The following is a 27054-nucleotide window of genomic DNA, read 5'->3' on the forward strand; positions in this document are numbered from 1 at the left end:
TCCAGCAGAAAAAAGACAAAAATCCATTAAAAAAAAGGCAAAAATCCATCAAAAAAATTACAAAAATCCAGCAGAAAAAAGACAAAAATCCAGCAAAAAAGTGACAAAAATCCATTAAAAAAGTGACAAAAATCCATTTTAAAAAAGACAAAAATCCATAAAAAATTACAAAAATCCCAAAATTAAAAATTAGGAAAAAAAATGTGAAAAAAAAAATTGAAGAAAAAAAAAAAAATTGAAGAAAAAAAAAAAGTTCAATTTTTTTTAAATAATCGATTGTTTGCGATTATGCTAATTTTGTAATCGTTACTGTTGTAATCGAAATCGTAATCGAATTTCGATTAATTGCACAGCCCTATGTGAAATGTGCCGATAAACTTGTCCCTAAAGAATGTGGATGCTACAGATGTTTTAGGAAAGTTATGGATGAGTTTGGACCACAACATTTTAACTTAGTGGCTTCCCCTTTAATATAGAAGCTCAGTCATGACGACACCAGCTCACCTGCTACTGCGACGTGATCCTAGAAACTACATTTACTTTGTGTTCAATGAAACCCTGGCCTCGGAACAAACCGGACTGATGAGTGAGGGACGTGTCTTGCTCATGGACACAGCAAATAAGCTGAGTTTGGTGGGAAACACTCACTACTGTGCAAGTAACACCTGTACAAATGTCCATTAAGATTAGCTCTTCCTCTGCTAAACGTGTCGTTGTTTTGTGTTTTTAACAATCAAATATTTACCAAAGTGTTTCATGGGTTAATACAAAAATCATGTAACTTTAATGCGGCTGTTGTTGTTTCTACTTCCTCGTCCTGTTTTACGCAGCTTTATGAACATTTAACAACTCGTGCCATTAAAGGCCCTTTTCCTCTAACTTTGTCGCGGCTCCCAGTGGCCCCGAGTGGGCAATGAAAACACAAATATCATAAAATCAGGAAATAAAGTGCGGGAGACGATGGCTCTGGTGGGGGCGGCTGCACTGGGGGAAACTAAAGGCTTAAGAGCTCACACTGTTTGGATGTAATGGACTGTGACGAGTGGCACCTCTGCTGTAATCAGGGGGGGGGGGGCGGTCCATGTGTGGGGACGGGGGGGGGCTGAGCTCAGGGGTCCATGTGTGGGAACAGCATCCACTTCACTAAACTTCACTTTATGCATCAAATATGTTTTACATCTTAATGCAGTCACTCACCATTTGCATGAAAGGCGAGGTGAGGAACATGAAACTTAAGGATCTTTCTCACCGGCCTGAAAAAAAAAAAATGACGCGTGTGCAAAGTATGAGAAAACCTATGCTAACATTCTCCGTTATTTATGTATTTATGGGCTGTTGAACACTTTGCTCCTCCCATGTCTTTGCATCTTTATTTAGTAGAAACTATATTCATAATTCAGCATTTGTTACAGTAGTTTTTCAATAATTAGAGAAAGTTTAGATTTTCTCCTTGTTCTCCCCTTAACTGTTTTCAAACATGACCATATATGGGCGATTCCAGAGCTGCGTCTGTATCTATTGGCCTTTATTTAATCACTTCCGCTGCAAATGGTTCCCAAAGGTTTGCGCGTTGCTAGGCTAGTTGCAGAAAGGCTAGCAGTTAGCCTAGCAGCTAGCCTAGCAACTTAGTTTGAGAGGAGGAATGATGGTGAATCTGGGTAAGTTGAAAGTCGGAGTAATTCCCCCAATTCTCTCACAGTGACGGGGACAGAGAGAGTGTCCAGTGATATGACAGACCTGGATTACAAGCACGAACTCCGTTGCCATTGGCAGCGGTCAGTGTTTTTTTCAGAGGTCCTGTATCACAAAATAATGACCGGTAGAACGTTGGCGAATCCCATTCAAATCAATGGAGCTTCTACTGGAGCCGTATAATAAGGCAGAATAACCAGAGCAGCTGGATCTGCTTTGGGGACCATATTTTTCCCTGTATTTCTATGAATTTATGGCATTAAAGGTCAAGAAATATAGATTTAATGCCGACTAGAAACAGCTGATGCTTTTCAGTGACATTTAAAGACTTATTTAGCACAACTTTGTCCTTTCTTTGTAACTCGAGCTGTGAAAAGTGGGACATGATGTAAATAGGTGGGACTAGTCTGGAAGAACATCACGCACTCTCTGCTGGCCGTCCTCAGTACAGAGAGCTCCGCGGGCTCCGCGGGCTCCGCGGGCGCAGTGAGTGATGTTTGAAGGTCGAGGCCGTCGAGGCCGTCGAGGCCGTGGAGGCCGTGGAGGCCGTCGGTGGCGCCCGGAGCGTTGCCTCGGTGTCGAGTGACGATGACCACACGCCCGGCGAGCGCCGACAGATCCAGCCACGTTTATATATACTTGACCCATCCACACTCCAGGCCTCCTTCAGACGCTTCCTCCGCTCTTAAATCCACCTCTTCTCTGGGGGCCGGGGTCTTATCTGTGCCCTGCTCTGGGGGGTCCTCGCCCTGAACCTCCTAAATCTAAACGTCTACAGTTGCATCTGCTTTTTGCATCTGTTCCCGCGTTCCCAGCCTTTATAAAAACACCTCCACACGTGCTGGAGGAGGAACACGTTCAGGAGCTGGTCTTTGTGTTTACATCCACATCCAGTCATTTATGATCAAACATAAACATCTGGGCTGTGCAGACTCTGTGTCATGTTGTTCGACGGCAAGATTTAAAGTAAAAATCCCAAATTCTTTATCTTTCCGTCAAAAAACAATTACATTTGCAAAGTATGCTGTTTATAGGAAGTGTTAAAGCAGTGCTAAGTAACTCCTAGAGGCCATAAGCGCCACTGCAGGCGTCTTAGAATGTTTGTTTACTCATTAATTGTCCGTGAGAGTAAATCCTGCACTGACAGAAAAGACAAAGGCACAGAGGGAGATTGTTCATCCAGTTACACAACGGAGGTCATTTTTTTCACTCAAACTTGGCTGTAAATACTGTTTAAGTGACGTTAGCCCACAGTTAGCTTTGCCCTTTAGCCTGTTAGCTTCTTCTTCGTGATTCCATTAGTGCAGGGGTGCCCAAAGTGGGGCCCGCGGGCCAAATTTGGCCCGCCGAAACAGTTCTGTTGGCCCGCCAAAGAGTGACCTACTTTTGCGCTGCGTGTGGTTAAAACTAACTCATTCTCAATGGTAAATATGGATGCAGTACACTTTTTGACCACCAGCGTCAAATTGGGGGCGCTGTTTCACTCCTTTCACAAAGCTAAGGAAACACTGTTGTGGTGTCTATTTATCAATTACAGAGCTTTGTAGCATCAACTTTCACAGTTTTCCAACTTTTATTGCAAGGGTTGTTGACATCGACAACAGTATATGTTAAAAACTTCTTAACTTAACTTGTTGGGTATTTAACTCATTTTTGTAACTTTTTTGTCACATTTTTTCCTTTTTTTGTCATTTTTTGTCATTTTTTTGTTTTGTTTTTTGTCACATTTTGTTACATTTTTGTCATTTTTTGGTCACATTTTGGTCATTTTCTTGTCATTTTTTTGTCAATTTTTTATCACATTTTTGTCACATTTTTGTATTTTTTTTCCTCACATTTCCATCATTGTTTTCGTCTCTGAATGAGGTAAAGTTACTGTAGGCGCTGCAGATACAGGTGTTTTTTTTTGGCACTAAATGCTACAATTGGCATAGTATACCATTTGTTTTAATATAGCATGTTATTTGCAGTTATATGTGTTTTTCGTGCTTGACATCGCTGTGTTTGGCCCGCGACTCACAGGCACGTTTTAATTTTGGCCTGCGGAGACAAAAAGTTTGGGCACCCCTGCATTAGTGTGTATTGGTGAATCCGAACCGGTGGAAGTCAAGTTGCAATTGTGGTTTTCTGGCCAGAGACACCAGGGGGCGATGAAAGACCCTCCAATCATCCCATAAACACTTGTATCACCCCCACAGGGACGACGGGGAGGGTTTATTAAGGTACAAGTTACTTAGTGCTGCTTTAATTTATTTTTTTACATTATTTTTGCTTCTGAAAACACGGCCTGATCTGGTGTTGCAGTCGGTCCGGCTTCAGCAACACTGTGACGACCTGAACTTCCTGAATGACAAAGTTATTCCATGAATGCGTTTCTGCTTTTAGTCTTTCGGACGATAATGCTTTAGTTTTAGTCACATTCTAGTCATTTCTAAGTGTGATCATTTTAGTCAATGAAAACTCTGAGGGTGTTAGAGTTTTAGCCAACGGGGCGACAGTGGGTCGTCTCATGATCGGAGGTTCAGGGGTTCAGGGGTTCAGGGGTTCCACCACCGCCGAGGTGACACTTCCCCCTCCTCACCCCCAGTGTCTGCGGAAAACACGTTCCCCCAATGGTCAGTGTTTCAGGGTAAAGGATCCGGGAAACATTCAGGAGATTTGACCTGAGATAATGGGGTTTGATGAGCGCGTTCTGACAAATGTTTCTGCCTGTTCCCCGAATTCAGCACCTCAGACCAAAAGTGTTAAAAATATTAATTTACAAATGAAGCAAAGCGTTTAGTCTTTTAGTCTCATGTTCATCTGGTCAATGTAAACTCCTAACGTCTCGTCATGTCCTGTTGACGAGAACAACACTGGTTCAGGAGCACCAGATCTCAACCCCACTGAGAGTCTTTGGGATGTGCTGGAGAAGGCTTTGCGCAGTGGTCACACTCTCCCGTCATCAATACAAGATCTAGATCAGGGGAGGCCCAAACCTTTAGTCTCCGAGGCCAAAATGAAAAAGTGCCTGTGAGTCTCGGGCCAAACACGGCGACGTCAAGCACGAAACATATAACTGTAAATTACATCTATGCAAATAACATGCTATATTAAAACAAATGGGAACTCTGGCAAAAGTCTAGTTTTAGAAGAATAAAAAAAAAACACTTGTATCTGAAGCTCCTACAGTGACTTTACCTCATTCGTTCACTCAAAGAAAACACCACATTAGATTATTTTGAAAGTGTCAGTTCAGCATCAGTTCTTTTATAAGTCAGTTTTAACATATACTGTTGTCGACGTCAACAACCTGCAATAAAAACTGAGAGTTGATTCTACAATGCTGTGATTAATAAATACCAAGACACAGCAGTGTTTCCAAAAGGAGTGAAACAGCGCCCCCAATTTGACGCTGGTGGTCGAAAAGTGTACTGCATCCATATTTACCATTGAGAATGAATGGAAGAGAGTTTTAACCACACGCAGATCTAGATGGAAAATAAATGCAACCCTTCTTGCAGAGGCTCATTGAAACAAAGCCACAGTGAATGTTTCTGCATCAAAGCTAAATGTTTAGAGCCTGGTGCTTGTTTGCTTTGGTCAGACAGTGTTTCATCGTCCCACACTCTCAATCATTCCATCTGTCTTAACATGTCTCGTTATTGCATCAGCCGAAACATCTCTCTTCCCTTTGTCTCCATCAGATCATCTCTCCATCTTTCATGCACCAAACCCCCCCCTGTTTCCCCACAGTGTCCCCCCCACTAACATGCTCTGTTTCCGCTGTTCCCAGATCCTCCCTCCGCTCCTGGATCTCAGTCAGAACCGCAGCAAACTGAAGCTGTACATCAGTCACCTGACCACTCTGTGTCGGGAGCGAGACCCAATCATCTTGCAGGACTTCGCCCCGCCCCCCTCCTACCACCGCTCTGACTCCGCCTCCTGGCACTCCGAGCTGCACAGCATGACGCACGAACAGGTGAGGAGGCGACGGAACGTGGCGCTGGTGTTTACGGGGCGGAAATGTGTCAAAATGTGCGACTTTTACCTGCAGAAGTAAAGAGTCACACGGGCGGGAGGAATCCTCATTCTCCTCTACGGCAGAGGCGCTGCTTGTATTTTCTAGATTTTGTTTTGCATTTTTCAGTTCCCAAAATATCACCAAGACTTTAGAATCTAGGGCTGAAACAACTAATCGATTACTAAAATAGTTGTCAACTATTTCAGTAATCGATTAATCGTTTTCTAGCAAACACAGACTAAAATAGAGCAAAAATGACATGACAGTTATGTATTTTGGATGAAAACCAACTTTGTTTTTAAAGTGAGGGTCTGCAGTGTTTTGTACATTATAAATTTCATAAATATCTGTCTTTGTCTCGTCCAATCAGAAGCAGAATTAGCACAAAGAGCCTCCTACAAATGTTTACTTTAACTTTACTCCATCAACATGTCCTCAAGCGGCGCCACTTTAGCTTTATGTGGTCAAAAAATTTAAAAAATACAATTTCCACGCACCTTTCACCGCCAAGCGATTAATCGATTAATCGTAAAAATAATCGGTCGATTAATCGATTACCAAAATAATCGTTAGCTGCAGCCCTATTACAATCAAATGTATATTTTTCTTATTAACCTCTGAACTCCCGCCTGAACCGAGAGGATCTTTTTCCTCACGTCATCAGATCCATCATTTTTTTGTGAGGTATTCAACTCATTTTTGTAACTTTTTTGTCATTTTTTGTCAAATTTTTGTAATTTTTTCATCAAATTTTTTTTGGACAAATTTTTATCACATTTTTGTAAAAAAAATTGTCACATTTTTTTCATTTTTTCTTCCATTTTTTGTCACATTTTGTCTTTTTTTTTTCATCAATTTTTTTTATCAAATTTTTAGCACAATTTTTGTAATTTTTTCTTCCATTTTTTGTCAATTTCTTGTGACATTTTTGCAACTTTTTCATCAATTTTTCGTCACTTTTTTGTCACATTCCCATCATTGTTTTCGTGTCAGTTTTGTTGCTATTTTCACAGCTTTTTTCCAGAAGCTTTTGGATTGGGGTAAAGCCAAACTGGAGAAACTGTGCTCGGTTCAGGCGGGAGGTAAGGGGTAAATCTTGTACTTTAGACGTTGAATCGACCTCTGCCTCCGTCTCTTCTCTGCCTTTAGCTCCTCGGTCCTTGATATTAGCCGCCGCTCGCCTGCTCCATGTGGCGCACATTGGAAAGTGGAAAGTGGAAACTGGAGCCCCCCCCTCAGTGCTCTGGGACAGTTTGTGGTCAGCCACAGCAGGACGTGTTTCCTTCGGTCCTCATGAAAGCTCTTTTGTACGTTCCTCATTCAGGGAAATGTCTTCTTCTATCGTCACTAGTCCCTTATTGAAAAGCATTGGAGTTTAGACACGTTAAAGCAGTACTAAGTAACTCTCGCCCCTAGAGGCCAAAAGCACAACTGCAGGTGTCGTAGCAAGTTGCGATTTTTTAACTCTCCAAGACAATTAATATCTTGGAGAGTAAATCCTACGCTGACAGAAAAGACAAAGGGACAGAGGGACATTGTTCATCCAATTATACAATGGAAATATTTTTTTCACTCAAACTTGGCTGTAAATACTGTTTAAAGTGACGTTAGCCGCAGTTAGCTTTGCCCATTAGCCTGTTAGCTTCTTCTTCATGATTCCATTAGTGTGTATTGCTTTCTCCAGTCCGGTGGCAGCCAAGTTGCAAACATGGTTTTCTGGCCAGAGACACCAGGGGGCGATGAAAGGCCCTCCAATCATCCCATAAACACTTGTATCACCCCCACAGGGACGACGGGGAGGGTTTATTAAGGTAAACACGTTACTTAGTACTGCTTTAAAATCAACTTTAACGCCTGGTTTCTATTTTTTAAACTCTAGACTAGGCTGATCTTCCTCCTGAGATAACACTGGGTTTGTCACAATTAAAGAAACCCGGCTGGTTTTCGTAAGAAGAATCTTAGAAATCTCGTACTTCATGAGGCTCGGACTGTTAGCATTGGAGCAGCGCGAGCTACACGTCACACAAGGGCGGAGTCTACGGTGAAAATCCCGCCCCCATGCCCTTTTTAGGAACAGGCTTCGTCAGACCTGACGAGGGGGAGTCTGTAAATCAGCCATTTCCCCCTCGTCTTCAGGCACTTTCTGAAGGTCATTAAAGATCATGATGTTTTTTCCAGTGCAGCTCGTGGACTGAGTGAGGGTTTGGCCGAGGGGTGAGTGTAGTTCGGCTCTGAGTTTGGTTGGTCAGTTCGGGGCCAGAGCAGCCAGTGAAGGTGCACACGGGACAGGACAGCATGTGGATCTAGTATCGCAGTATGTGACGTCCTGTTCTCTGTCACCTCAGTATTGGATCAGATTCCAGTATGTGACCCCTGCTGTCCCACAGCTCCTGAACGCACCACAAACGTCCCCTCGCTGTGGGCTTGGGTGACGACTGGAGGTGAACAAGTGCGCTCCAGCTGTGTCTCCAGCTGTGGCTCTAATGTTTGTGTCTCTGCCCACGGGCTGCTCAGGCTATTTCAGTCCCGATTCTAATGACTTCGGTGAGCGCCAGGAACTCGAGCCGAGCCAAGCGGAGTCTTATGAAACACACAGTGACCACAGAGGAGGAGGCAGTGGTGAGGAGGGGGTCAGTCCAGGTGAAGCAGGCTCCCGGGACAACCCTGGAGAAACATCTCAAAGCCCATCGGCCTGAGAGAGAAGACACGAGATTTAATATTTCACCACATCATACCGTGATTTTACAGCAGTACTAAGTGTTTACCTTAATAAACCCTCCCCGTGGTCCCTGTGGGGGTAATACAAGTGTTTATGGGATGATTGGAGGGTCTTTCATCGCCCCCTGGTGTCTCTGGCCAGAAAACCATGACTGCCACCGGACCGGAGTCACCAACACACACTAATAGAATCACAAAGAAGAAGCTAACATGCTAACGGGCAAAGCTAACTGTGGGCTAACGTCACTTTAAACAGTATTTACAGCCAAGTTTGAGTGAAAAAAAATATTTCCATTGTATAATTGGATGAACAATATCCCTCTGTCCCTCCCCTTCCCGTCAGCGTAGGATTTACTCTCCAAGACAATTAAAAAATCGCAGCTTGCTACGACACCTGCAGTTGTGCTTATGGCCTCTCGGGGCATGAGTTACTTAGCACTGCTTTAAGATGAGATTCTGCTGATCGATAGCATTAGCCGCTGTTAGCATAACATTAGCTTACCTCCGTAGTTTGCTTTTAGCCGCTTCCTTCCTCCAGTTTTTGCCACTTCTGACAAATTTCACAAGCTCAATCTGAAGTCTGCATTTGTCCACAGCTTTCGCCCCACAGACTGTCCGGGTTTTATTTTTGTGTATGTTGTGTATGTTGTGTATGTTGTGTAGTGCTGTTTGTAATGGAAACACAAGTGCAGAGTGAAGCGAAGCCACATATTTTGTCCTAAAATGTTTTGGTTGAAGCTCTGTGGAAAAGCATTACACGTGTTGTAAAAAGACACGATAACGTCACTTGTGGCGGTTTGCACTCGCACTAATTAGGCCCTGATTTGAGCTGATTTTAGTGAAAGCGTGAAGTGATGACCTGGTCTGCTTTCTGGTTTATCGTCCTGCGAACCATAAACAAACTTTTACACAAACGTTTGAGGTTTTGTGAATGAGCAAACGGACTCTTATCTGAGGAAGGGAGCCCTAGCCCGGCTGAAAACGTGGGTCTCGGTCCAGCTCAAACAAGCTCTGAAGCGGATCATTTGGTTTGTGAACGCAACTGAGTCAGGGAGAACCAGGAACCAGGAAGAGAAAGTTGTAGGACGTGGTGCATCTGATACAACAAAAACAAACGAGTAACGAGTAACACAAAGACAGAACCGCCCTGACAATCATGACATTCATTTCAGAATCAGATCGGATCATGTTTACGTCCTTGCTCCACGTCTTAGTTTTCGATGTCTCTGCCCAGAGCCTTCGCAGTGTCATGTGAAGAAAAAATATCTCCGGGGTCTGCCAGTCCTGCTTTAGTCCTGCTTTAGTCCTGCTTTAGTCCTGCTTTAGTCCTGCTTTAGTCCTGCTTTAGTCCTGCTTTAGTCCTGCTTTAGTCCTGGTTTAGTCCTGGTTTAGTCCTGGTTTAGTCCTGCTTTAGTCCTGCTTTAGTCCTGCTTTAGTCCTGGTTTAGTCTCGGTTTGGTCCCGGTTTTGCCTTGTCTGGCATCATCTCATCTCATGGGCTCAGTTAAGTCACATTCCAGGCCCATGCAGTCAATTATATGCAAACTATGAAATTGGTAAAACATTTAAACTCACTTTAAACCAATCTTCGTTCATGAAATATTAACAAAAAGTCTTTGAACCACTTGCCTTCTGATAACGGCATGAATGAGGAATGCTAAGCTCTGACTGTGTTAGCGGCTAATGCTAAACTCTGGCTGTGTTAGCGGCTAATGCTAAACTCTGAATGTGTTAGCGGCTAATGTTAAACTCTGACTGTGTTAGCGGCTAATGCTAAACTCTGACTGTGTTAGCCACTAATGCTAAACTCTGGCTGTGTTAGCGGCTAATGCTAAACTCTGGCTGTGTTAGCGGCTAATGTTAAACTCTGACTGTGTTAGCCACTAATGTTAAGCTCTGGCTGTGTTAGCCACTAATGCTAAACTCTGGCTGTGTTAGCCACTAATGTTAAACTCTGACTGTGTTAGCGGCTAATGTTAAACTCTGACTGTGTTAGCGGCTAATGTTAAACTCTGACTGTGTTAGCCACTAATGTTAAGCTCTGGCTGTGTTAGCGGCTAATGTTAAACTCTGACTGTGTTAGCCACTAATGCTAAACTCTGGCTGTGTTAGCGGCTAATGCTAAACTCTGGCTGTGTTAGCGGCTAATGTTAAACTCTGACTGTGTTAGCGGCTAATGTTAAACTCTGACTGTGTTAGCCACTAATGCTAAACTCTGGCTGTGTTAGCCACTAATGTTAAACTCTGACTGTGTTAGCGGCTAATGTTAAACTCTGACTGTGTTAGCCACTAATGTTAAGCTCTGGCTGTGTTAGCGGCTAATGTTAAACTCTGACTGTGTTAGCGGCTAATGTTAAACTCTGACTGTGTTAGCGGCTAATGTTAAACTCTGACTGTGTTAGCGGCTAATGTTAAACTCTGACTGTGTTAGCGGCTAATGTTAAACTCTGACTGTGTTAGCGGCTAATGTTAAACTCTGACTGTGTTAGCGGCTAATGTTAAACTCTGACTGTGTTAGCGGCTAATGTTAAACTCTGACTGTGTTAGCGGCTAATGTTAAACTCTGACTGTGTTAGCCACTAATGTTAAGCTCTGGCTGTGTTAGCGGCTAATGTTAAACTCTGACTGTGTTAGCGGCTAATGTTAAACTCTGACTGTGTTAGCGGCTAATGTTAAACTCTGACTGTGTTAGCGGCTAATGTTAAACTCTGACTGTGTTAGCGGCTAATGTTAAACTCTGACTGTGTTAGCCACTAATGTTAAGCTCTGGCTGTGTTAGCGGCTAATGTTAAACTCTGACTGTGTTAGCGGCTAATGTTAAGCTCTGACTGTGTTAGCCACTAATGTTAAGCTCTGGCTGTGTTAGCCACTAATGTTAAGCTCTGACTGTGTTAGCCACTAATGTTAAGCTCTGACTGTGTTAGCCACTAATGTTAAGCTCTGACCGCGATAGCCGCTAATGCGATCCCTGCGTGTGTTTGTGTTTGCGTGGTGAGGGAGCAGGTGAGGGTGAGGGAGGTGTCTTGCTTAATAACTGTAACGGCACAAATGATGCCTGTTTTTTTCTTTTTACACAAAAAGCTCAAATACACAAAAAAAAAGAATGAAAGTTAAGTCGCTGTTTCGAAGGCGGTGCATAGATCTACAGATGCATTGTGGGAATGCAACCAATCCGGTCCGGCAAAATGGAGAATCTGAGGGCAGCTTTAAAGTTATAGTAAAGCTCCAAAGAATGAGTGTCCATCTCAGTGAGACAAAGATCAGGAAAAGAAAGCAAACTGCAAATGAACTTTATTCTTCTGTTGTTCACAAGGACTGAAAAAGCTCTTATTCGTCCAAGTACGTTTTATTTGCTTTCAAACCGACTGCATATTTCTCCTTTCCAGGTTCTAAAAGTGAGGTTTAACTGAACGCACTGTTTCCTGGTCCATTCTCATCATAATAATAATAAAGCATTGAAAGTCCTCTATGGCTCAGTGACTTCTGTAATGAGCACTGAAGAGCCTTGGCAGGACGTCCCGCTCTGGAAGTCTGAGTCCGAGTCCCAGAGGTGGATTTAGCCGCTGGGTACAAATACTTTATGTAGAAGAGCTGGGATTTAGCCTTTAGGTTTGAAAGCTTCGACGTCAGAGGTGGATCTGAAACGGTTTAAGTGCTATTGGCTCAAATCGCTGAAACAAAAACACGTCTTCTCCGTGATTGACTGTTTCCCATCAGCTCTGGTCCAACTCAAACAAAAGGAAGCCGACGTTACCGTATTTACAGCTCGACGCGGGGCCGTTACCCGCTCCTAACGGACACGTTTAACTGTGGAGCGTCTCCGGCCCCGACTCCGGAGGCACCGGAACATCCCTCTCGCTGTGATTTACAACACGCTTAATGTCCGGGCAGAATAAATCACGTTACTTTGAGCTTTGGACTTGATGGCAGCGAGTTGTTTCACCAAAAGACCCAGAGCTGGACGTCCCGATGGTGGACAAGAGCCACCCCTTCAAATATTAGAGCTGTGTTGTCATTTTGTAGAACTTAAATGGGTTTTTCTGAGGCCAGTTTGACCAAATGTCTGTCTGTAATTTGTAAGTTGTGTCTGTGACAGCAGGGGGCGCTCTGTTAAGGGGCTGATTCACAGGGCCTCATTTCCTCGTTATCCAGAGTGTTGTGGATTTCTGGAGATTCATGTGCAGTTCTTATATTTGAAGAGTTTAGTGGTGCTAGGCTAGTGCTAGGCTAGTGCATGTCTATGGTAACTAGTAGCCTGCATTAAAAACAGTCTGACCCGAGCACAATCACTTATAACACCAGACTAACCATATACATGTCTGTGTTGACTGAGTAATTTTTGAAATATCACCATTTTGCATTGAATTAACTTATATTTGAGCAGCTTCCTGGTTGTAGCTACACAGAGGTGGAGTGATCTGCTCGGTTACCGGATCTACATTACCAAACCAACTTTATTTATAAAGCACAAGAACTGTACAGTGGCCAAAGTGCCGCAGAAACAGATACAAACACACTGCAAAAAGTAATTAACTAGATCAGTATAAACATCTCAGTTTGAGCACAATAATCCAGATTTTAGTTGTTCTGACTGGTTAAGAAGTTGTTGGGCATTTGTCCCAGATTATTTCACTTGTTCTGAGATGTTTCTGACTCGTTTCGATACATTTCGTCCTTATTTCAGGTCATTTTCTTTGCCAATGGGGAAAGAAAATCGTTCTCATCTCATTGGCAATTTTACTTTCTTATTTCAAGCGAGATTTACCCTAGAACTGGTCTGAAATGTCCTCAAACAAGCAAAGCAAACTCGGTCCGATCAGGAAAAGTGTCTCAATGAGTGAAAACCGCTCAAAACAAGAAACATTTCCTCAATTCAAGTCATTTAAGACAATGCTTGATATTCACTTACCTTATATTTGAGCAGCTTCAGCTTCATGGTTGTATAAGCTACGCGGCGGCGGAGTGATCTGCGAGAAAATAGTCCCTCAAAATGTGATCATTCATGTGATGCAGGTCAGTTATATTCCACACATGACTCTATGTCAGCTCAGGTCTGATCTTCACATCCTCCCGTTCAGGAAAGAGTCTCCGAAAATGCTTTATGCAAAAACAAAAGAAGAAGCCAAAGAGCGAACAATGCAGATGAGTCTATCAGTGTTGTTTCAGCCCTGACGCACACACACACACACACACACACACACAGACACACACACACACACACACCCACACACACACACACACACACACACACTGTCTGAGTGATGGGACAGTCCGGTGGAAACAGGAACGGGCGCAGCTCAAATTGAAACAAAACAAGTACAGTTTAAACACAGACACAGATACAGAATTGTGTTGTTTTATTGATAAATGGAAGAGGAGGCGATAATCGGGTTGTTTTTGAGCCTCCCTTTATGTGTCACATGTGAGAGAATCGTCTTGTGTTTGGAAATACATAAGAACCTGCACACAGGCCTCTGACCCCAGCGCTGGAGCCGAGAGGCAGCTCTACTCCGAGGTCAGTCCACCAAGGGCATTATGGGACTTTTTAGGAGAAAAAATAAACGTTCTTTGTGCATAGTTGACATGTGTGTGACCCATGATTTTTTTTTCCATCATTTTTTTGTTGGGTATTCAACTCATTTTTGTCACTTTTTTGTCATTTTTTTCTTCAATTTTTTTTTATCAATTTTTTTGTCACATTTGTCTCATTTTTTCTTCAATTTTTTAATCAATTTTTTGTCATTTTTTGTCTTTTTTCTGTCACTTTTTTGTCACATTTTTAAAACATTTTTTGTAATTTTTTTGTCACATTTTTTGTAATTTTTTCTTCAATTTTTTAATCAAATTTTTGTCTTTTTTTGTCACTTTTTTGTCACTTTTTTGTCACTTTTTTGTCACATTTTTCTCATTTTTTCTTCAATTTTTTTGTCAATTTCTTGTGACATTTTTGCCACTTTTTCATCCATTTTTCGTCACATTTTTGGCAATGTTTTCTCACTTTTTTTTGTGGACTCTATGGTGGGTTTGCATGGTGGCTTTTCACCACAGCGGCCTCTGCAATGCTCCAAGGACAATTGTACATCAGTCACCTGACCAGTCTGTGTCGGGAGCGAGACCCAATCATCTTCACTATAGAATCAAATTGGAGAGGGTCTTTTTCCTCACGTCATCCGATTTTTTTTTCCATCATTTTTTTGTTGGGTATTCAACTCATTTTTGTCACTTTTTTGTCATTTTTTCTTCAATTTTTTAATCAAATTTTTGTCTTTTCTTGTCACTTTTTTGTCATATTTTTCTCATTTTTTCTTCAATTTTTTTGTCAATTTCTTGTGACATTTTTGCCACTTTTTCATCCATTTTTCGTCACATTTTTGTCAATGTTTTCTCACTTTTTTTTGTGGACTCTGTGGGTTAGCATGGTGGCTCTTCACCACAGTGGCCTCTACAATGCTCCAAGGACAATTGTTTTGTAGCTCTTCTGGTGAGAGGCCCCGAAAGGTGATAGATCAGCTCACAGGAAGGTTGATGTTGATCTACTTAAAGGCCGTATAGCTGCAGGTGACATCACAGCGTTCTAAAGGCCAACACTATTGTATGGAGGAACAATGATTTTATTTTTGAGGACATGTTTGGTCTTGTACAGAGAGATCATGGACTCAGTGACTGATATTAATGATCATTTTTCTAATTCATTCATTTCTTTTGAGCTACGACTTGTTAATAGGAAACACTGGCTCCTCCCTCCGCTGGGCCCGGTGACATCATCATATTCTAGAACCTGCAACCCGGCAATAACGGATTTTTTGATTGCCAACAATGAAAGGGGAAGCCACTAGATTAAAACAGTAGTTGTGTAACTTTCCTAACATCTTTGTAGCTTCCACATTCTTCACAGGGACAAGTTTAGGCAAATTTCACAACGTGCAGGGTCACTTTTCAGAAAATTAGCCTGAAAGTTCATGAAATTGATCGAAATGTTTTGTAATCTGATGCCGCTGTTTTCCCTACAAGCGTTTGAGTTTGCAGTTTACTAAAGGAGGATGAAATAATGTTCATTCCATTTCTAGAAGTAAAATCAGGTGTAGCTCCAGGTATTTTATTTCTTATGAACAAATATGGAAAGTGCAGCTTCTGTTCGATAACGACACCATCACTTTGAACGAATCGCTTGTTTTTTCTTGTTCTCAAAGACCCGAACTTTACCCTAATCCTGATCACACTCCCCCACATGTGTCACGGTCCAGAGATGGTTTAACGTGTTGAGGAGCTGAATTCCACGTGTGTCCAGCAGAGGACGCTGACATAAGAGATCAGGATATAAACAGTTTATTATAGCCGCGTGGTAGATGGTCATCGATGTGGAGAGAATGACTTTATATCACTTTGACAAACATGTGACTCAGGCTGATGAATAAAGAAAGTACCTCTGACACTTTGGCCTTGGCTCATGTCTGGAGTCATGGAGGCCCCGCATGTCCCGCCGCTCACCTGTTCCCCTCATCCCGGGGCCACTCCAGGTCTCCCTTTTCGAGGCCCCAAGTCGCTTTACAAATGGGCTCGGATCAGCCAGTCCTGAGAGCGTTTTCCTCTGTTATCCTGTACGTCGTAGTGATGACGTCAGCGGAGATGAGGCAGAACGAGGTCAAATACAGTTCACACAAACACCCTCTGCCCTCGCCTCCCTGTCCTCCTGCCCTCGCCTCCCTGTCCTCCTGTCCTCGCCACCCTGTCCTCCTGCCCTCGCCACCCTGTCCTCCTGTCCTCGCCACCCTGTCCTCCTGTCCTCGCCACCCTGTCCTCCTGCCCTCGCCACCCTGTCCTCCTGTCCTCGCCTCCCTGTCCTCCTGCCCTCGCCTCCCTGTCCTCCTGCCTCCCTGTCCTCCCTGTCCTCCTGCCCTCGCCTCCCTGTCATCCTGCCCTCGCCTCCCTGTCCTCCTGCCCTCGCCTCCCTGTCATCCTGCCCTCGCCTCCCTGTCCTCCTGTCCTCGCCTCCCTGTCATCCTGCCCTCGCCTCCCTGTCATCCTGCCCTCGCCTCCCTGTCATCCTGCCCTCGCCTCCCTGTCCTCCTGTCCTCGCCTCCCTGTCATCCTGCCCTCGCCTCCCTGTCCTCCTGCCCTCGCCTCCCTGTCATCCTGCCCTCGCCTCCCTGTCATCCTGCCCTCGCCTCCCTGTCATCCTGCCCTCGCCTCCCTGTCATCCTGCCCTCGCCTCCCTGTCATCCTGCCCTCGCCTCCCTGTCCTCCTGCCCTGTCATCCTGCCCTCGCCTCCCTGTCCTCCTGTCCTCGCCTCCCTGTCCTCCCTGTCCTCCCTGTCCTCCCTGTCCTCCTGCCCTCGCCTCCCTGTCCTCCCTCGCCTCCCTGTCCTCCCTGTCCTCCCTGTCCTCCCTGTCCTCCCTGTCCTCCCTGTCCTCCTGCCCTCACCTCCCTGTCCTCCCTGTCCTCCCTGTCCTCCCTGTCCTCCCTGTCCTCCCTGTCCTCCCTGTCCTCCTGCCCTCGCCTCTCTGTCCTCCCTGTCCTCCTTGTCCTCCCTGTCCTCCCTGTCCTCCCTGTCCTCCCTGTCCTCCCTGTCCTCCCTGTCCTCCCTGTCCTCCCTGTCCTCCCTGTCCTCCCTGTCCTCCTGTCCTCCCTGTCCTCCCTGTCCTCCCTGTCCTCCTGTCCTCCTGTCCTCCCTGTCCTCCTGTCCTCCTGTCCTCCTGTCCTCCCTGTCCTCCTGTCCTCCCTGTCCTCCTGTCCTCCCTGTCCTCCCTGTCCTCCTGTCCTCCTGTCCTCCCTGTCCTCCCTGTCCTCCCTGTCCTCCCTGTCCTCCTGTCCTCCCTGTCCTCCCTGTCCTCCCTGTCCTCCCTGTCCTCCCTGTCCTCCTGCCCTCACCTCCCTGTCCTCCCTGTCCTCCCTGTCCTCCCTGTCCTCCTGCCCTCGCCTCCCTGTCCTCCCTCGCCTCCCTGTCCTCCCTGTCCTCCCTGTCCTCCCTGTCCTCCCTGTCCTCCCTGTCCTCCTGCCCTCACCTCCCTGTCCTCCCTGTCCTCCCTGTCCTCCCTGTCCTCCTGCACTCACCTCCCTGTCCTCCCTGTCCTCACCTCCCTGTCCTCCCTGTCCTCACCTCCCTCCCCTCCCTGTCCTCACCTCCCTCACCTCCCTGTCCTCACCTCCCTGTCCTCCCTGTCCTCCTGTCCTCCTGTCCTCACCTCCCTGTCCTCCCTGTCCTCCCTGTCCTCCCTGTCCTCCTGTCCTCCCTGTCCTCCTGTCCTCCCTGTCCTCCTGTCCTCCCTGTCCCCCTGTCCTCCTGTCCTCCCTGTCCTCCTGTCCTCCTGTCCTCCCTGTCCTCCTGTCCTCCCTGTCCTCCTGTCCTCCCTGTCCTCCCTGTCCTCCCTGTCCTCCTGTCCTCCCTGTCCTCCTGTCCTCCCTGTCCTCCTGTCCTCCTGTCCTCACCTCCCTGTCCTCCCTGTCCTCCCTGTCCTCCCTGTCCTCCTGTCCTCCTGTCCTCCCTGTCCTCCTGTCCTCCCTGTCCCCCTGTCCTCCCTGTCCTCCCTGTCCTCCCTGTCCTCCCTGTCCTCCCTGTCCTCCTGTCCTCACCTCCCTGTCCTCCCTGTCCTCCCTGTCCTCACCTCCCTGTCCTCCCTGTCCTCCCTGTCCTCCTGTCCTCCCTGTCCTCCCTGCCCTCCCTGTCCTCACCTCCCTGTCCTCCCTGTCCTCACCTCCCTGTCCTCCCTGTCCTCCCTGTCCTCCTGTCCTCCCTGTCCTCCTGTCCTCCCTGTCCCCCTGTCCTCCCTGTCCTCCCTGTCCTCCCTGTCCTCCTGTCCTCACCTCCCTGTCCTCCCTGTCCTCCCTGTCCTCCTGTCCTCCCTGTCCTCCCTGTCCTCCCTGTCCTCCTCACCTCCCTGTCCTCCCTGTCCTCCCTGTCCTCACCTCCCTGTCCTCCCTGTCCTCACCTCCCTGTCCTCCCTGTCCTCCCTGTCCTCACCTCCCTGTCCTCCTGTCCTCCCTGTCCTCCCTGTCCTCCTGTCCTCCCTGTCCTCCTGTCCTCCCTGTCCCCCTGTCCTCCCTGTCCTCCTGTCCTCCCTGCCCTCCCTGTCCTCACCTCCCTGTCCTCCCTGTCCTCCCTGTCCTCACCTCCCTGTCCTCCCTGTCCTCCCTGTCCTCCTGTCCTCCCTGTCCCCCTGTCCTCCCTGTCCTCCCTGTCCTCCCTGTCCTCCCTGTCCTCCCTGTCCTCCTGTCCTCACCTCCCTGTCCTCCCTGTCCTCCCTGTCCTCCTGTCCTCCCTGTCCTCCTGTCCTCCCTGTCCCCCTGTCCTCCCTGTCCTCCTGTCCTCCCTGCCCTCCCTGTCCTCACCTCCCTGTCCTCCCTGTCCTCCCTGTCCTCACCTCCCTGTCCTCCCTGTCCTCCCTGTCCTCCTGTCCTCCCTGTCCCCCTGTCCTCCTGTCCTCCCTGTCCTCCTGTCCTCCCTGTCCCCCTGTCCTCCCTGTCCTCCTGTCCTCCCTGTCCTCCTGTCCTCCCTGTCCCCCTGTCCTCCTGTCCTCCCTGTCCTCCTGTCCTCACCTCCCTGTCCTCCCTGTCCTCCCTGTCCTCACCTCCCTGTCCTCCCTGTCCTCCCTGTCCTCCTCACCTCCCTGTCCTCCCTGTCCTCCCTGTCCTCACCTCCCTGTCCTCCCTGTCCTCCCTGTCCTCACCTCCCTGTCCTCCCTGTCCTCCCTGTCCTCCTGTCCTCCCTGTCCTCCCTGCCCTCCCTGTCCTCACCTCCCTGTCCTCCCTGTCCTCCCTGTCCTCACCTCCCTGTCCTCCCTGTCCTCCTGTCCTCCCTGTCCTCCCTGTCCTCCCTGTCCTCCTGTCCTCCCTGTCCTCCCTGCCCTCCCTGTCCTCACCTCCCTGTCCTCCCTGTCCTCCCTGTCCTCACCTCCCTGTCCTCCCTGTCCTCCTGTCCTCCCTGTCCTCCTGTCCTCCTGTCCTCCTGTCCTCCCTGTCCTCCCTGTCCCCCTGTCCTCGCCTCCCTGTCCTCCCTGTCCTCCCTGTCCTCCCTGTCCTCCCTGTCCTCCCTGTCCTCCCTGTCCTCCCTGTCCTCCCTGTCCTCCTGTCCTCCTGTCCTCCTGTCCTCCCTGTCCTCCCTGTCCTCCCTGTCCTCCCTGTCCTCCTGTCCTCCCTGTCCTCCTCACCTCCCTGTCCTCCTGTCCTCACCTCCCTGTCCTCCCTGTCCTCCCTGTCCTCCCTGTCCTCCTGTCCTCCCTGTCCTCCTGTCCTCACCTCCCTGCCCTCCCTGTCCTCCCTGTCCTCCTGTCCTCACCTCCCTGTCCTCCCTGTCCTCCCTGTCCTCCCTGCCCTCCCTGTCCTCCTGTCCTCCCTGTCCTCCCTGTCCTCACCTCCCTGTCCTCCTGTCCTCCCTGTCCTCCCTGCCCTCCCTGTCCTCCTGTCCTCCCTGTCCTCCCTGTCCTCACCTCCCTGTCCTCCCTGTCCTCCTGTCCTCCCTGTCCTCACCTCCCTGTCCTCCCTGTCCTCCCTGTCCTCCCTGTCCTCACCTCCCTGTCCTCCCTGTCCTCCCTGTCCTCCCTGTCCTCACCTCCCTGTCCTCCCTGTCCTCCCTGCCCTCCCTGTCCTCCTGTCCTCCCTGTCCTCCCTGTCCTCCTGTCCTCCCTGTCCCCCTGTCCTCCTGTCCTCACCTCCCTGTCCTCCCTGTCCTCCCTGCCCTCCCTGTCCTCCTGTCCTCCCTGTCCTCCCTGTCCTCCTGTCCTCCCTGTCCTCCCTGCCCTCCCTGTCCTCCTGTCCTCCCTGTCCTCCCTGTCCTCCCTGTCCTCCCTGTCCCCCTGTCCTCCTGTCCTCACCTCCCTGCCCTCCCTGTCCTCCCTGTCCCCCTGTCCTCCTGTCCTCACCTCCCTGCCCTCCCTGTCCTCCCTGTCCTCCTGTCCTCCCTGTCCTCCTGTCCTCCCTGTCCTCCCTGTCCCCCTGTCCTCACCTCCCTGCCCTCCCTGTCCTCCCTGTCCCCCTGTCCTCCCTGTCCTCCTGTCCTCCCTGTCCTCCCTGTCCTCCCTGTCCTCCCTGTCCTCCCTGTCCTCCCTGTCCTCCTGTCCTCCCTGTCCTCCTGTCCTCACCTCCCTGCCCTCCCTGTCCTCCCTGTCCTCCTGTCCTCACCTCCCTGTCCTCCCTGTCCTCCCTGTCCTCCCTGTCCTCCTGTCCTCCTGTCCTCCTGTCCTCCCTGTCCTCCCTGTCCTCCCTGTCCTCCCTGTCCTCCCTGTCCTCCTGTCCTCCCTGTCCTCCTCACCTCCCTGTCCTCCTGTCCTCACCTCCCTGTCCTCCCTGTCCTCCCTGTCCTCCCTGTCCTCCTGTCCTCCCTGTCCTCCTGTCCTCACCTCCCTGCCCTCCCTGTCCTCCCTGTCCTCCTGTCCTCACCTCCCTGTCCTCCCTGTCCTCCCTGCCCTCCCTGTCCTCCTGTCCTCCCTGTCCTCCCTGTCCTCACCTCCCTGTCCTCCTGTCCTCCCTGTCCTCCCTGCCCTCCCTGTCCTCCCTGTCCTCCCTGTCCTCCTGTCCTCCTGTCCTCCTGTCCTCCCTGTCCTCCCTGTCCTCCCTGTCCTCCCTGTCCTCCCTGTCCTCCTGTCCTCCCTGTCCTCCTCACCTCCCTGTCCTCCCTGTCCTCACCTCCCTGTCCTCCCTGTCCTCCCTGTCCTCCTGTCCTCCCTGTCCTCCTGTCCTCCCTGTCCTCCTGTCCTCCCTGTCCTCCCTGTCCCCCTGTCCTCGCCTCCCTGTCCTCCCTGTCCTCCCTGTCCTCCCTGTCCCCCTGTCCCCCTGTCCTCGCCTCCCTGTCCTCCTGTCCTCCCTGTCCTCCCTGTCCTCCCTGTCCCCCTGTCCCCCTGTCCTCGCCTCCCTGTCCTCCTGTCCTCCCTGTCCTCCCTGTCCTCCCTGTCCTCCCTGTCCCCCTGTCCTCGCCTCCCTGTCCTCCTGTCCTCCCTGTCCTCCCTGTCCCCCTGTCCTCGCCTCCCTGTCCTCCCTGTCCTCCCTGTCCTCCCTGTCCCCCTGTCCTCCTGTCCTCACCTCCCTGCCCTCCCTGTCCTCCCTGTCCTCCTGTCCTCCCTGTCCTCCTGTCCTCCCTGTCCTCCTGTCCTCCCTGTCCTCCCTGTCCCCCTGTCCTCACCTCCCTGCCCTCCCTGTCCTCCCTGTCCTCCCTGCCCTCCCTGTCCTCCCTGTCCTCCTGTCCTCACCTCCCTGCCCTCCCTGTCCTCCCTGTCCTCCCTGTCCTCGCCTCCCTGTCCTCCCTGTCCTCCCTGTCCTCCCTGTCCTCCCTGTCCTCCCTGCCCTCCCTGTCCTCCCTGTCCCCCTGTCCTCGCCTCCCTGTCCTCCCTGTCCCCCTGTCCTCCCTGTCCTCCTGCCCTCCCTGTCCCCCTGTCCTCACCTCCCTGTCCTCCCTGTCCCCCTGTCCTCACCTCCCTGTCCTCCCTGTCCCCCTGTCCTCGCCTCCCTGTCCTCCCTGTCCCCCTGTCCTCCCTGTCCTCCCTGTCCTCCCTGCCCTCCCTGTCCTCCCTGTCCTCCCTGTCCTCCCTGTCCTCCCTGTCCCCCTGTCCTCGCCTCCCTGTCCTCCTGTCCTCCTGTCCTCCTGTCCTCCCTGTCCTCCCTGTCCTCCCTGTCCTCCCTGTCCTCCTGCCCTCCCTGTCCTCCCTGCCCTCCCTGTCCTCCCTGTCCCCCTGTCCTCACCTCCCTGCCCTCCCTGTCCTCCCTGTCCTCCTGTCCTCACCTCCCTGTCCTCCCTGTCCTCCCTGTCCTCCCTGTCCTCCCTGTCCCCCTGTCCTCGCCTCCCTGTCCTCCCTGTCCTCCTGTCCTCCCTGTCCTCCTGCCCTCCCTGTCCTCCCTGCCCTCCCTGTCCTCCCTGTCCTCCTGTCCTCACCTCCCTGTCCTCCCTGTCCTCCCTGTCCCCCTGTCCTCGCCTCCCTGTCCTCCCTGTCCTCCCTGTCCTCCCTGTCCTCCCTGTCCTCCCTGTCCTCCTGTCCTCACCTCCCTGTCCTCCCTGTCCTCCCTGTCCTCCCTGTCCTCCTGCCCTGTCCTCCCTGTCCTCCCTGTCCCCCTGTCCTCGCCTCCCTGTCCTCCCTGTCCTCCCTGTCCTCCCTGTCCTCCCTGTCCTCCCTGTCCTCCTGTCCTCACCTCCCTGTCCTCCCTGTCCTCCTGCCCTCCCTGTCCTCCTGCCCTCCCTGCCCTCCTGCCCTCGCCTCCCTGTCCTCCCTGCGCTCTGAGCTCTCTGTGTTTCCTTCAGCGTGTTGAGATCTGCTTCAGTGTGCAGGAGTAAGGCAGAGAGAGTGCATTTGTGTGAAACCTGCGACGTGCTTTTCATGTTTGGGTCGGGTCAGCGCAGCCGTCGTTTCCACGGCTTATTCGTTCCACCATTACTGCCGCCCTTCAGAGCCGTTCTCTCACAGGACCACTTTGCTGTTTTACTTTCCTATATATATATTTTTAAACGTTTCCTCTGAGCCGAAAGGTCAGAGCGAGAAACCACGGCTCTGTCAGAAAATCATCCACTGGCTTTTCTTCCACACAGAGTCATCTGGACTTGCATTTCAGTGATTACACGAATGCAAACTGAACCCATGCTTTCCCAAAGCTAATGCTACGAGCTAACGTGCCCATCCATGTGAAAACGAGAAACATGCAGGAGTCAGTTAAGCCCCGCCTACATAAAGTTTAACAAAGATCACTGAGCCGGGCTGTGGAGTCTGAAGTAGGGCTGTGCAATTAATTGAAATTCGATTACGATTTCGATTATTACACTAGACGATCACAAAAATAGCATAATCGAGAACAAACGATTACTAAGGATGCCCTCCCGCTCGGTGTGTGTGACGCGTCTGATCAGCTGAAACACCAGCACAGCGACAGAACCGTAAATAATATCGTACTAGTATGTTTTATACCTAACTCTTTAGATAACGCCGCTGTTCAGACTCACCTTGTGCTGAAGGAACAGCTGTTCTGAAGCCTCCACATCCTTTACTCAGGTTTGGTTTTGTTTAGTAGAAAAGTCTAAAACTCTTCTTCAGGAGCAGATCAACGGAGCTCAAACAAACTCTTATTACTTCAGCTGCTGAGATGATTGTTTCTGTTTCCTTCACATTTCACTAAAGGCTCAGGCTTTGGTCTGACATAAAAACATTAGCGCTGAGTGATGATGTCATCAGGCCGCGCCGCTCTGTTGGACAGGTGTGAGGGCTGGCCAGCAGGGGGCAGGTGTGAGGGCTGGCCAGCAGGGGGCAGGTGTGAGGGCTGGCCAGCAGGGGGCAGGTGTGAGGGCTGGCCAGCAGGGGGCAGGTGTGAGGGCTGGCCAGCAGGGGGCAGGTGTGAGGGCTGGCCAGCAGGGGGCAGGTGTGAGGGCTGGCCAGCAGGGGGCAGGTGTGAGGGCTGGCCAGCAGGGGGCAGGTGTCCTTATAGGGTTAGATTTAGAAACGTGCGCATATTAAACAAAAAAAAAAATGCTCTTATTGTCCAAAGAAAATGTAGTTCATAGTTGTTTTTTAAAATAATAATAAAAATGAATAAATAAAATAAAGATTTTTTTTTTAAGGCCACAAATAATCGTTTGAATAATCGTGATTTCAATTATTACTAAAATAACCGTGATTATTATTTTTTTCTATAATCGAGCAGCCCGAGTCTGAAGTTTATTGCTCACATTTACAACGGGTCGTAGCGGATCTGTTTCTCCCGGAGCAGCTGCTTATAGATATAATTATTACTGTGCTAGCCGCTTAGCAGCACACAGCTAGCTCGCATTGACCCCGTGAAACCAAAGTATTTTGCATTAATAATGTGAATAAAGCCCTTAACTACATAAAGCAGCCGTTATGATTTTAAACTGCAGTTTCTGTTTCTATCCTGAGCTTAGACGAGTTGATCCGTACCTGTGTGGTCTTTGTGCCTGTGGAGGAGCGTGTTAGCTTATAGGAGCTATAGGAATACATTGGAAGAGGCTAAATGCTAACAACATCTTTGGTGTTTTTGCGTGACTGAGGGCAGGTACACATCAACTCGTCTAAGCTCAGGTAAGAACATATGTCAGTCTGGAAAAACTACACTACAAAAAGTGAATATCAAGCATTGGCTTCACTGACTTGAATTGAGGAAATGTTTCTTGTTTTGAGCGGTTTTCACTCATTTAGACACTTTTCCTGATCGGACCGAGTTTGCTTTGCTTGTTTGAGGACATTTCAGACCAGTTCTAGGGTAAATCTCGCTTGAAATAAGAAAGTAAAATTGCCAATGAGATAAGACCAATTTTCTTTCCCCATTGGCAAAGAAAATGACCTGAAATAAGGACGAAATGTATCGAAACGAGTCAGAAACATCTCAGAACAAGTGAAATAATCCAGGACAAATGCCCAACAACTTCTTAACCAGTCAGAACAACTAAAATCTGGATTATTGTGCTCAAATTGAGACGTTTATTCTGATCTAGTTGAATACTTTTTGCAGCGTATTCCTTTAAACCTGCCCTCAGCTTCTCCATTTTGCCGGCCTGGAATTGTGTCATTCCATAATCCAACATCTACAGGGAGAATCATTTTCCTCCTTATGGGCACCGAGCGGCACCGGGAGGCAGTGAGGCGTGTGAGGCGGGAAATCAAACCTCTGCTTTGTAAAGTTAATTCTAAATGTTAGTATTATGTTATAAATGCCAAAAAGCACAAACTTACATGAAAGTTGTAGTTTAGCAAAAAGATGAAAGTATGAAAATGTTCACTTTGCTTCATCTCATTTATTCTGCTGATAAATGTGTTGCTTAATGAGATTTCCATTTTGAAATCCAGCATGTGGGCAGCGTGTGGAGGGAGTGATGTGGGGAGACTAATGCATTATTAATAATAAGGCATTGGTTTTATAAAGCGCTTTTCAGGACCCTTTACTGCTTTATTCACTTCCATACTTGGCTGTATGAGCGACTACTGTAGTCGCAGTTGCCCTGGGGTCGACTGACAGAAGAGAGGCTGCCAGTCTGCGGCCTCCACCACTCACTACTTTCACCCAGGCTCCTGATGTTCCCAAACCATCTCCCACCCAAACCCCGACCAGGCCCGTCCTGCTCCGCCTGATGTGGCGGGATCGGGCAGAGGGAAATTTTCCACATATTTTTGCTAAAAAGTTGCCTGTTGTGTCAGAATCTCTTTCCTCTGTTTGATGAAAAGTTTGCAAATCTTGAGAAATGAAATATCTGATTTCTTTCTGCCTTTGTGGCATTAAAATATAGTATTTGGGCATTAAATTTGTCTTGCTCCTGCCTGTAGAAAGTTCTAGGCTCTACAGCGTGTTTAGCTAAGGCTTGTTTTGCGTTCTACTGGGGTTAAAGCAGAACTAAGTAACTCGTGCCCCTGGAGGCCGTAGGCGGCACTGCAGGCGTCGTAGCATGTGAGGTTTTTTTACTCATTAATTGTCCGTGAGAGTAAACACTACGCTGACATCATTTTTTTCACTCAAACTTGGCTGTAAAATCTGTTTAAGTGACGCTAGCCCGCAGTTAGCTTTGCCCGTTAGCCTGTTAGCTTCTTCTTCGTGACTCCATGAGTGTGTATTGGTGACTCCGACCCAGTGCAGGGAAAGTTGCAAGGGTGTTTTTCTGTTCAGAGGCACCAGGGGAGATGAAAGACCCCATTAACCCCCAGAGGAACTTCGAAAAGGGCTGAGAAAGGTGAACGAGTGACTTAGTTCTTCTTTAAATTCTGCAGAAATAATGAGTGACAGTCAAACGAAGTCGCCTTTTACTAGGGCTGTGCAATTAATCGAAATTCGATTACAATTTCGATTACAACAGTAGACGATTACAAAAATAGCATAATCGCAAAAAATCGATTATAATTTTTTTTTTTCAATTTTTTTTTTTTTCTTCAAATGTTTTTTTTTTTTCAATTTTTTAATTTTTGTCACTTTTTTGCTGGATTTTTGTCATTTTTTTGATGGATTTTTGTCTTTTTTTTGATGGATTTTTGTCTTTTTTTTGATGGATTTTTGTCATTTTTTTGATGGATTTTTGTCTTTTTTCTGTTGGATTTTTGTCTTTTTTTTGCTGGATTTTTGTCTTTTTTTTTAATGGATTTTTGTCTTTTTTCTGTTGGATTTTTGTCTTTTTTCTGTTGGATTTTTGTCTTTTTTTTGCTGGATTTTTGTCTTTTTTTTAATGGATTTTTGTCTTTTTTCTGTTGGATTTTTGTCTTTTTTCTGTTGGATTTTTGTCATTTTTCTGCTGGATTTTTGTCATTTTTTTGATGGATTTTTGTCACTTTTTTGATGGATTTTTGTCTTTTTTTTATGGATTTTTGTCTTTTTTCTGTTGGATTTTTGTCATTTTTTTGCTGGATTTTTGTCACTTTTTTGATGGATTTTTTTAAAGGCAACAAATAATCGTTTGAATAATCGTGATTTCAATTATGACAAAAATAATCGTGATTATTATTTTTTCAATAATCGAGCAGCCCTACCTTTTACCCAGAGATTCTTGTATTTGTAATCTTCTTTTCCCTCATCTCACACAAACCAGGAACCAGCTCAGTCCCACAGCCCCCCCTGTAATGAGTGTTCTGTGCACCTGCTTCAGCCGAGCGCAGGACGTTTCGCTCATTGTGACCGTTCGAATGACAGTTTCAGTCCATCGTTCAGCCCGAGTTCGGCGTCTCCAGTGACTCCGCCTC

The 27054-nt window shown here is 48.4% G+C and overlaps 1 protein-coding gene across 2 annotated transcripts in view; it reads left to right on the plus strand.

Moving 5' to 3' along the window:
* Window positions 1–27054, plus strand: part of LOC306960088 (ELKS/Rab6-interacting/CAST family member 1-like) — a gene marked incomplete at its 3' end in the record, with an annotated part of 300396 nt that overhangs the window by 254675 nt on the left and 18667 nt on the right. The window contains exon 20 of one of the 2 annotated variants that reach the window (XR_013792655.1): window positions 5468–5602. Coding sequence is in view for 1 of the 2 variants with exons in the window: in XM_079552392.1 (XP_079408518.1) it covers window positions 5468–5653 (186 nt within the window). Of the gene's footprint in view, window positions 1–5467; window positions 5654–27054 lie in introns of those variants that run through there. The other variant, XM_079552392.1, reaches the window with a different exon arrangement.

Source organism: Gobius niger (assembly GCF_951799975.1).
Source record: "Gobius niger genome assembly, chromosome: 2".
Classification (NCBI taxonomy): Eukaryota; Metazoa; Chordata; class Actinopteri; order Gobiiformes; family Gobiidae; genus Gobius; species Gobius niger.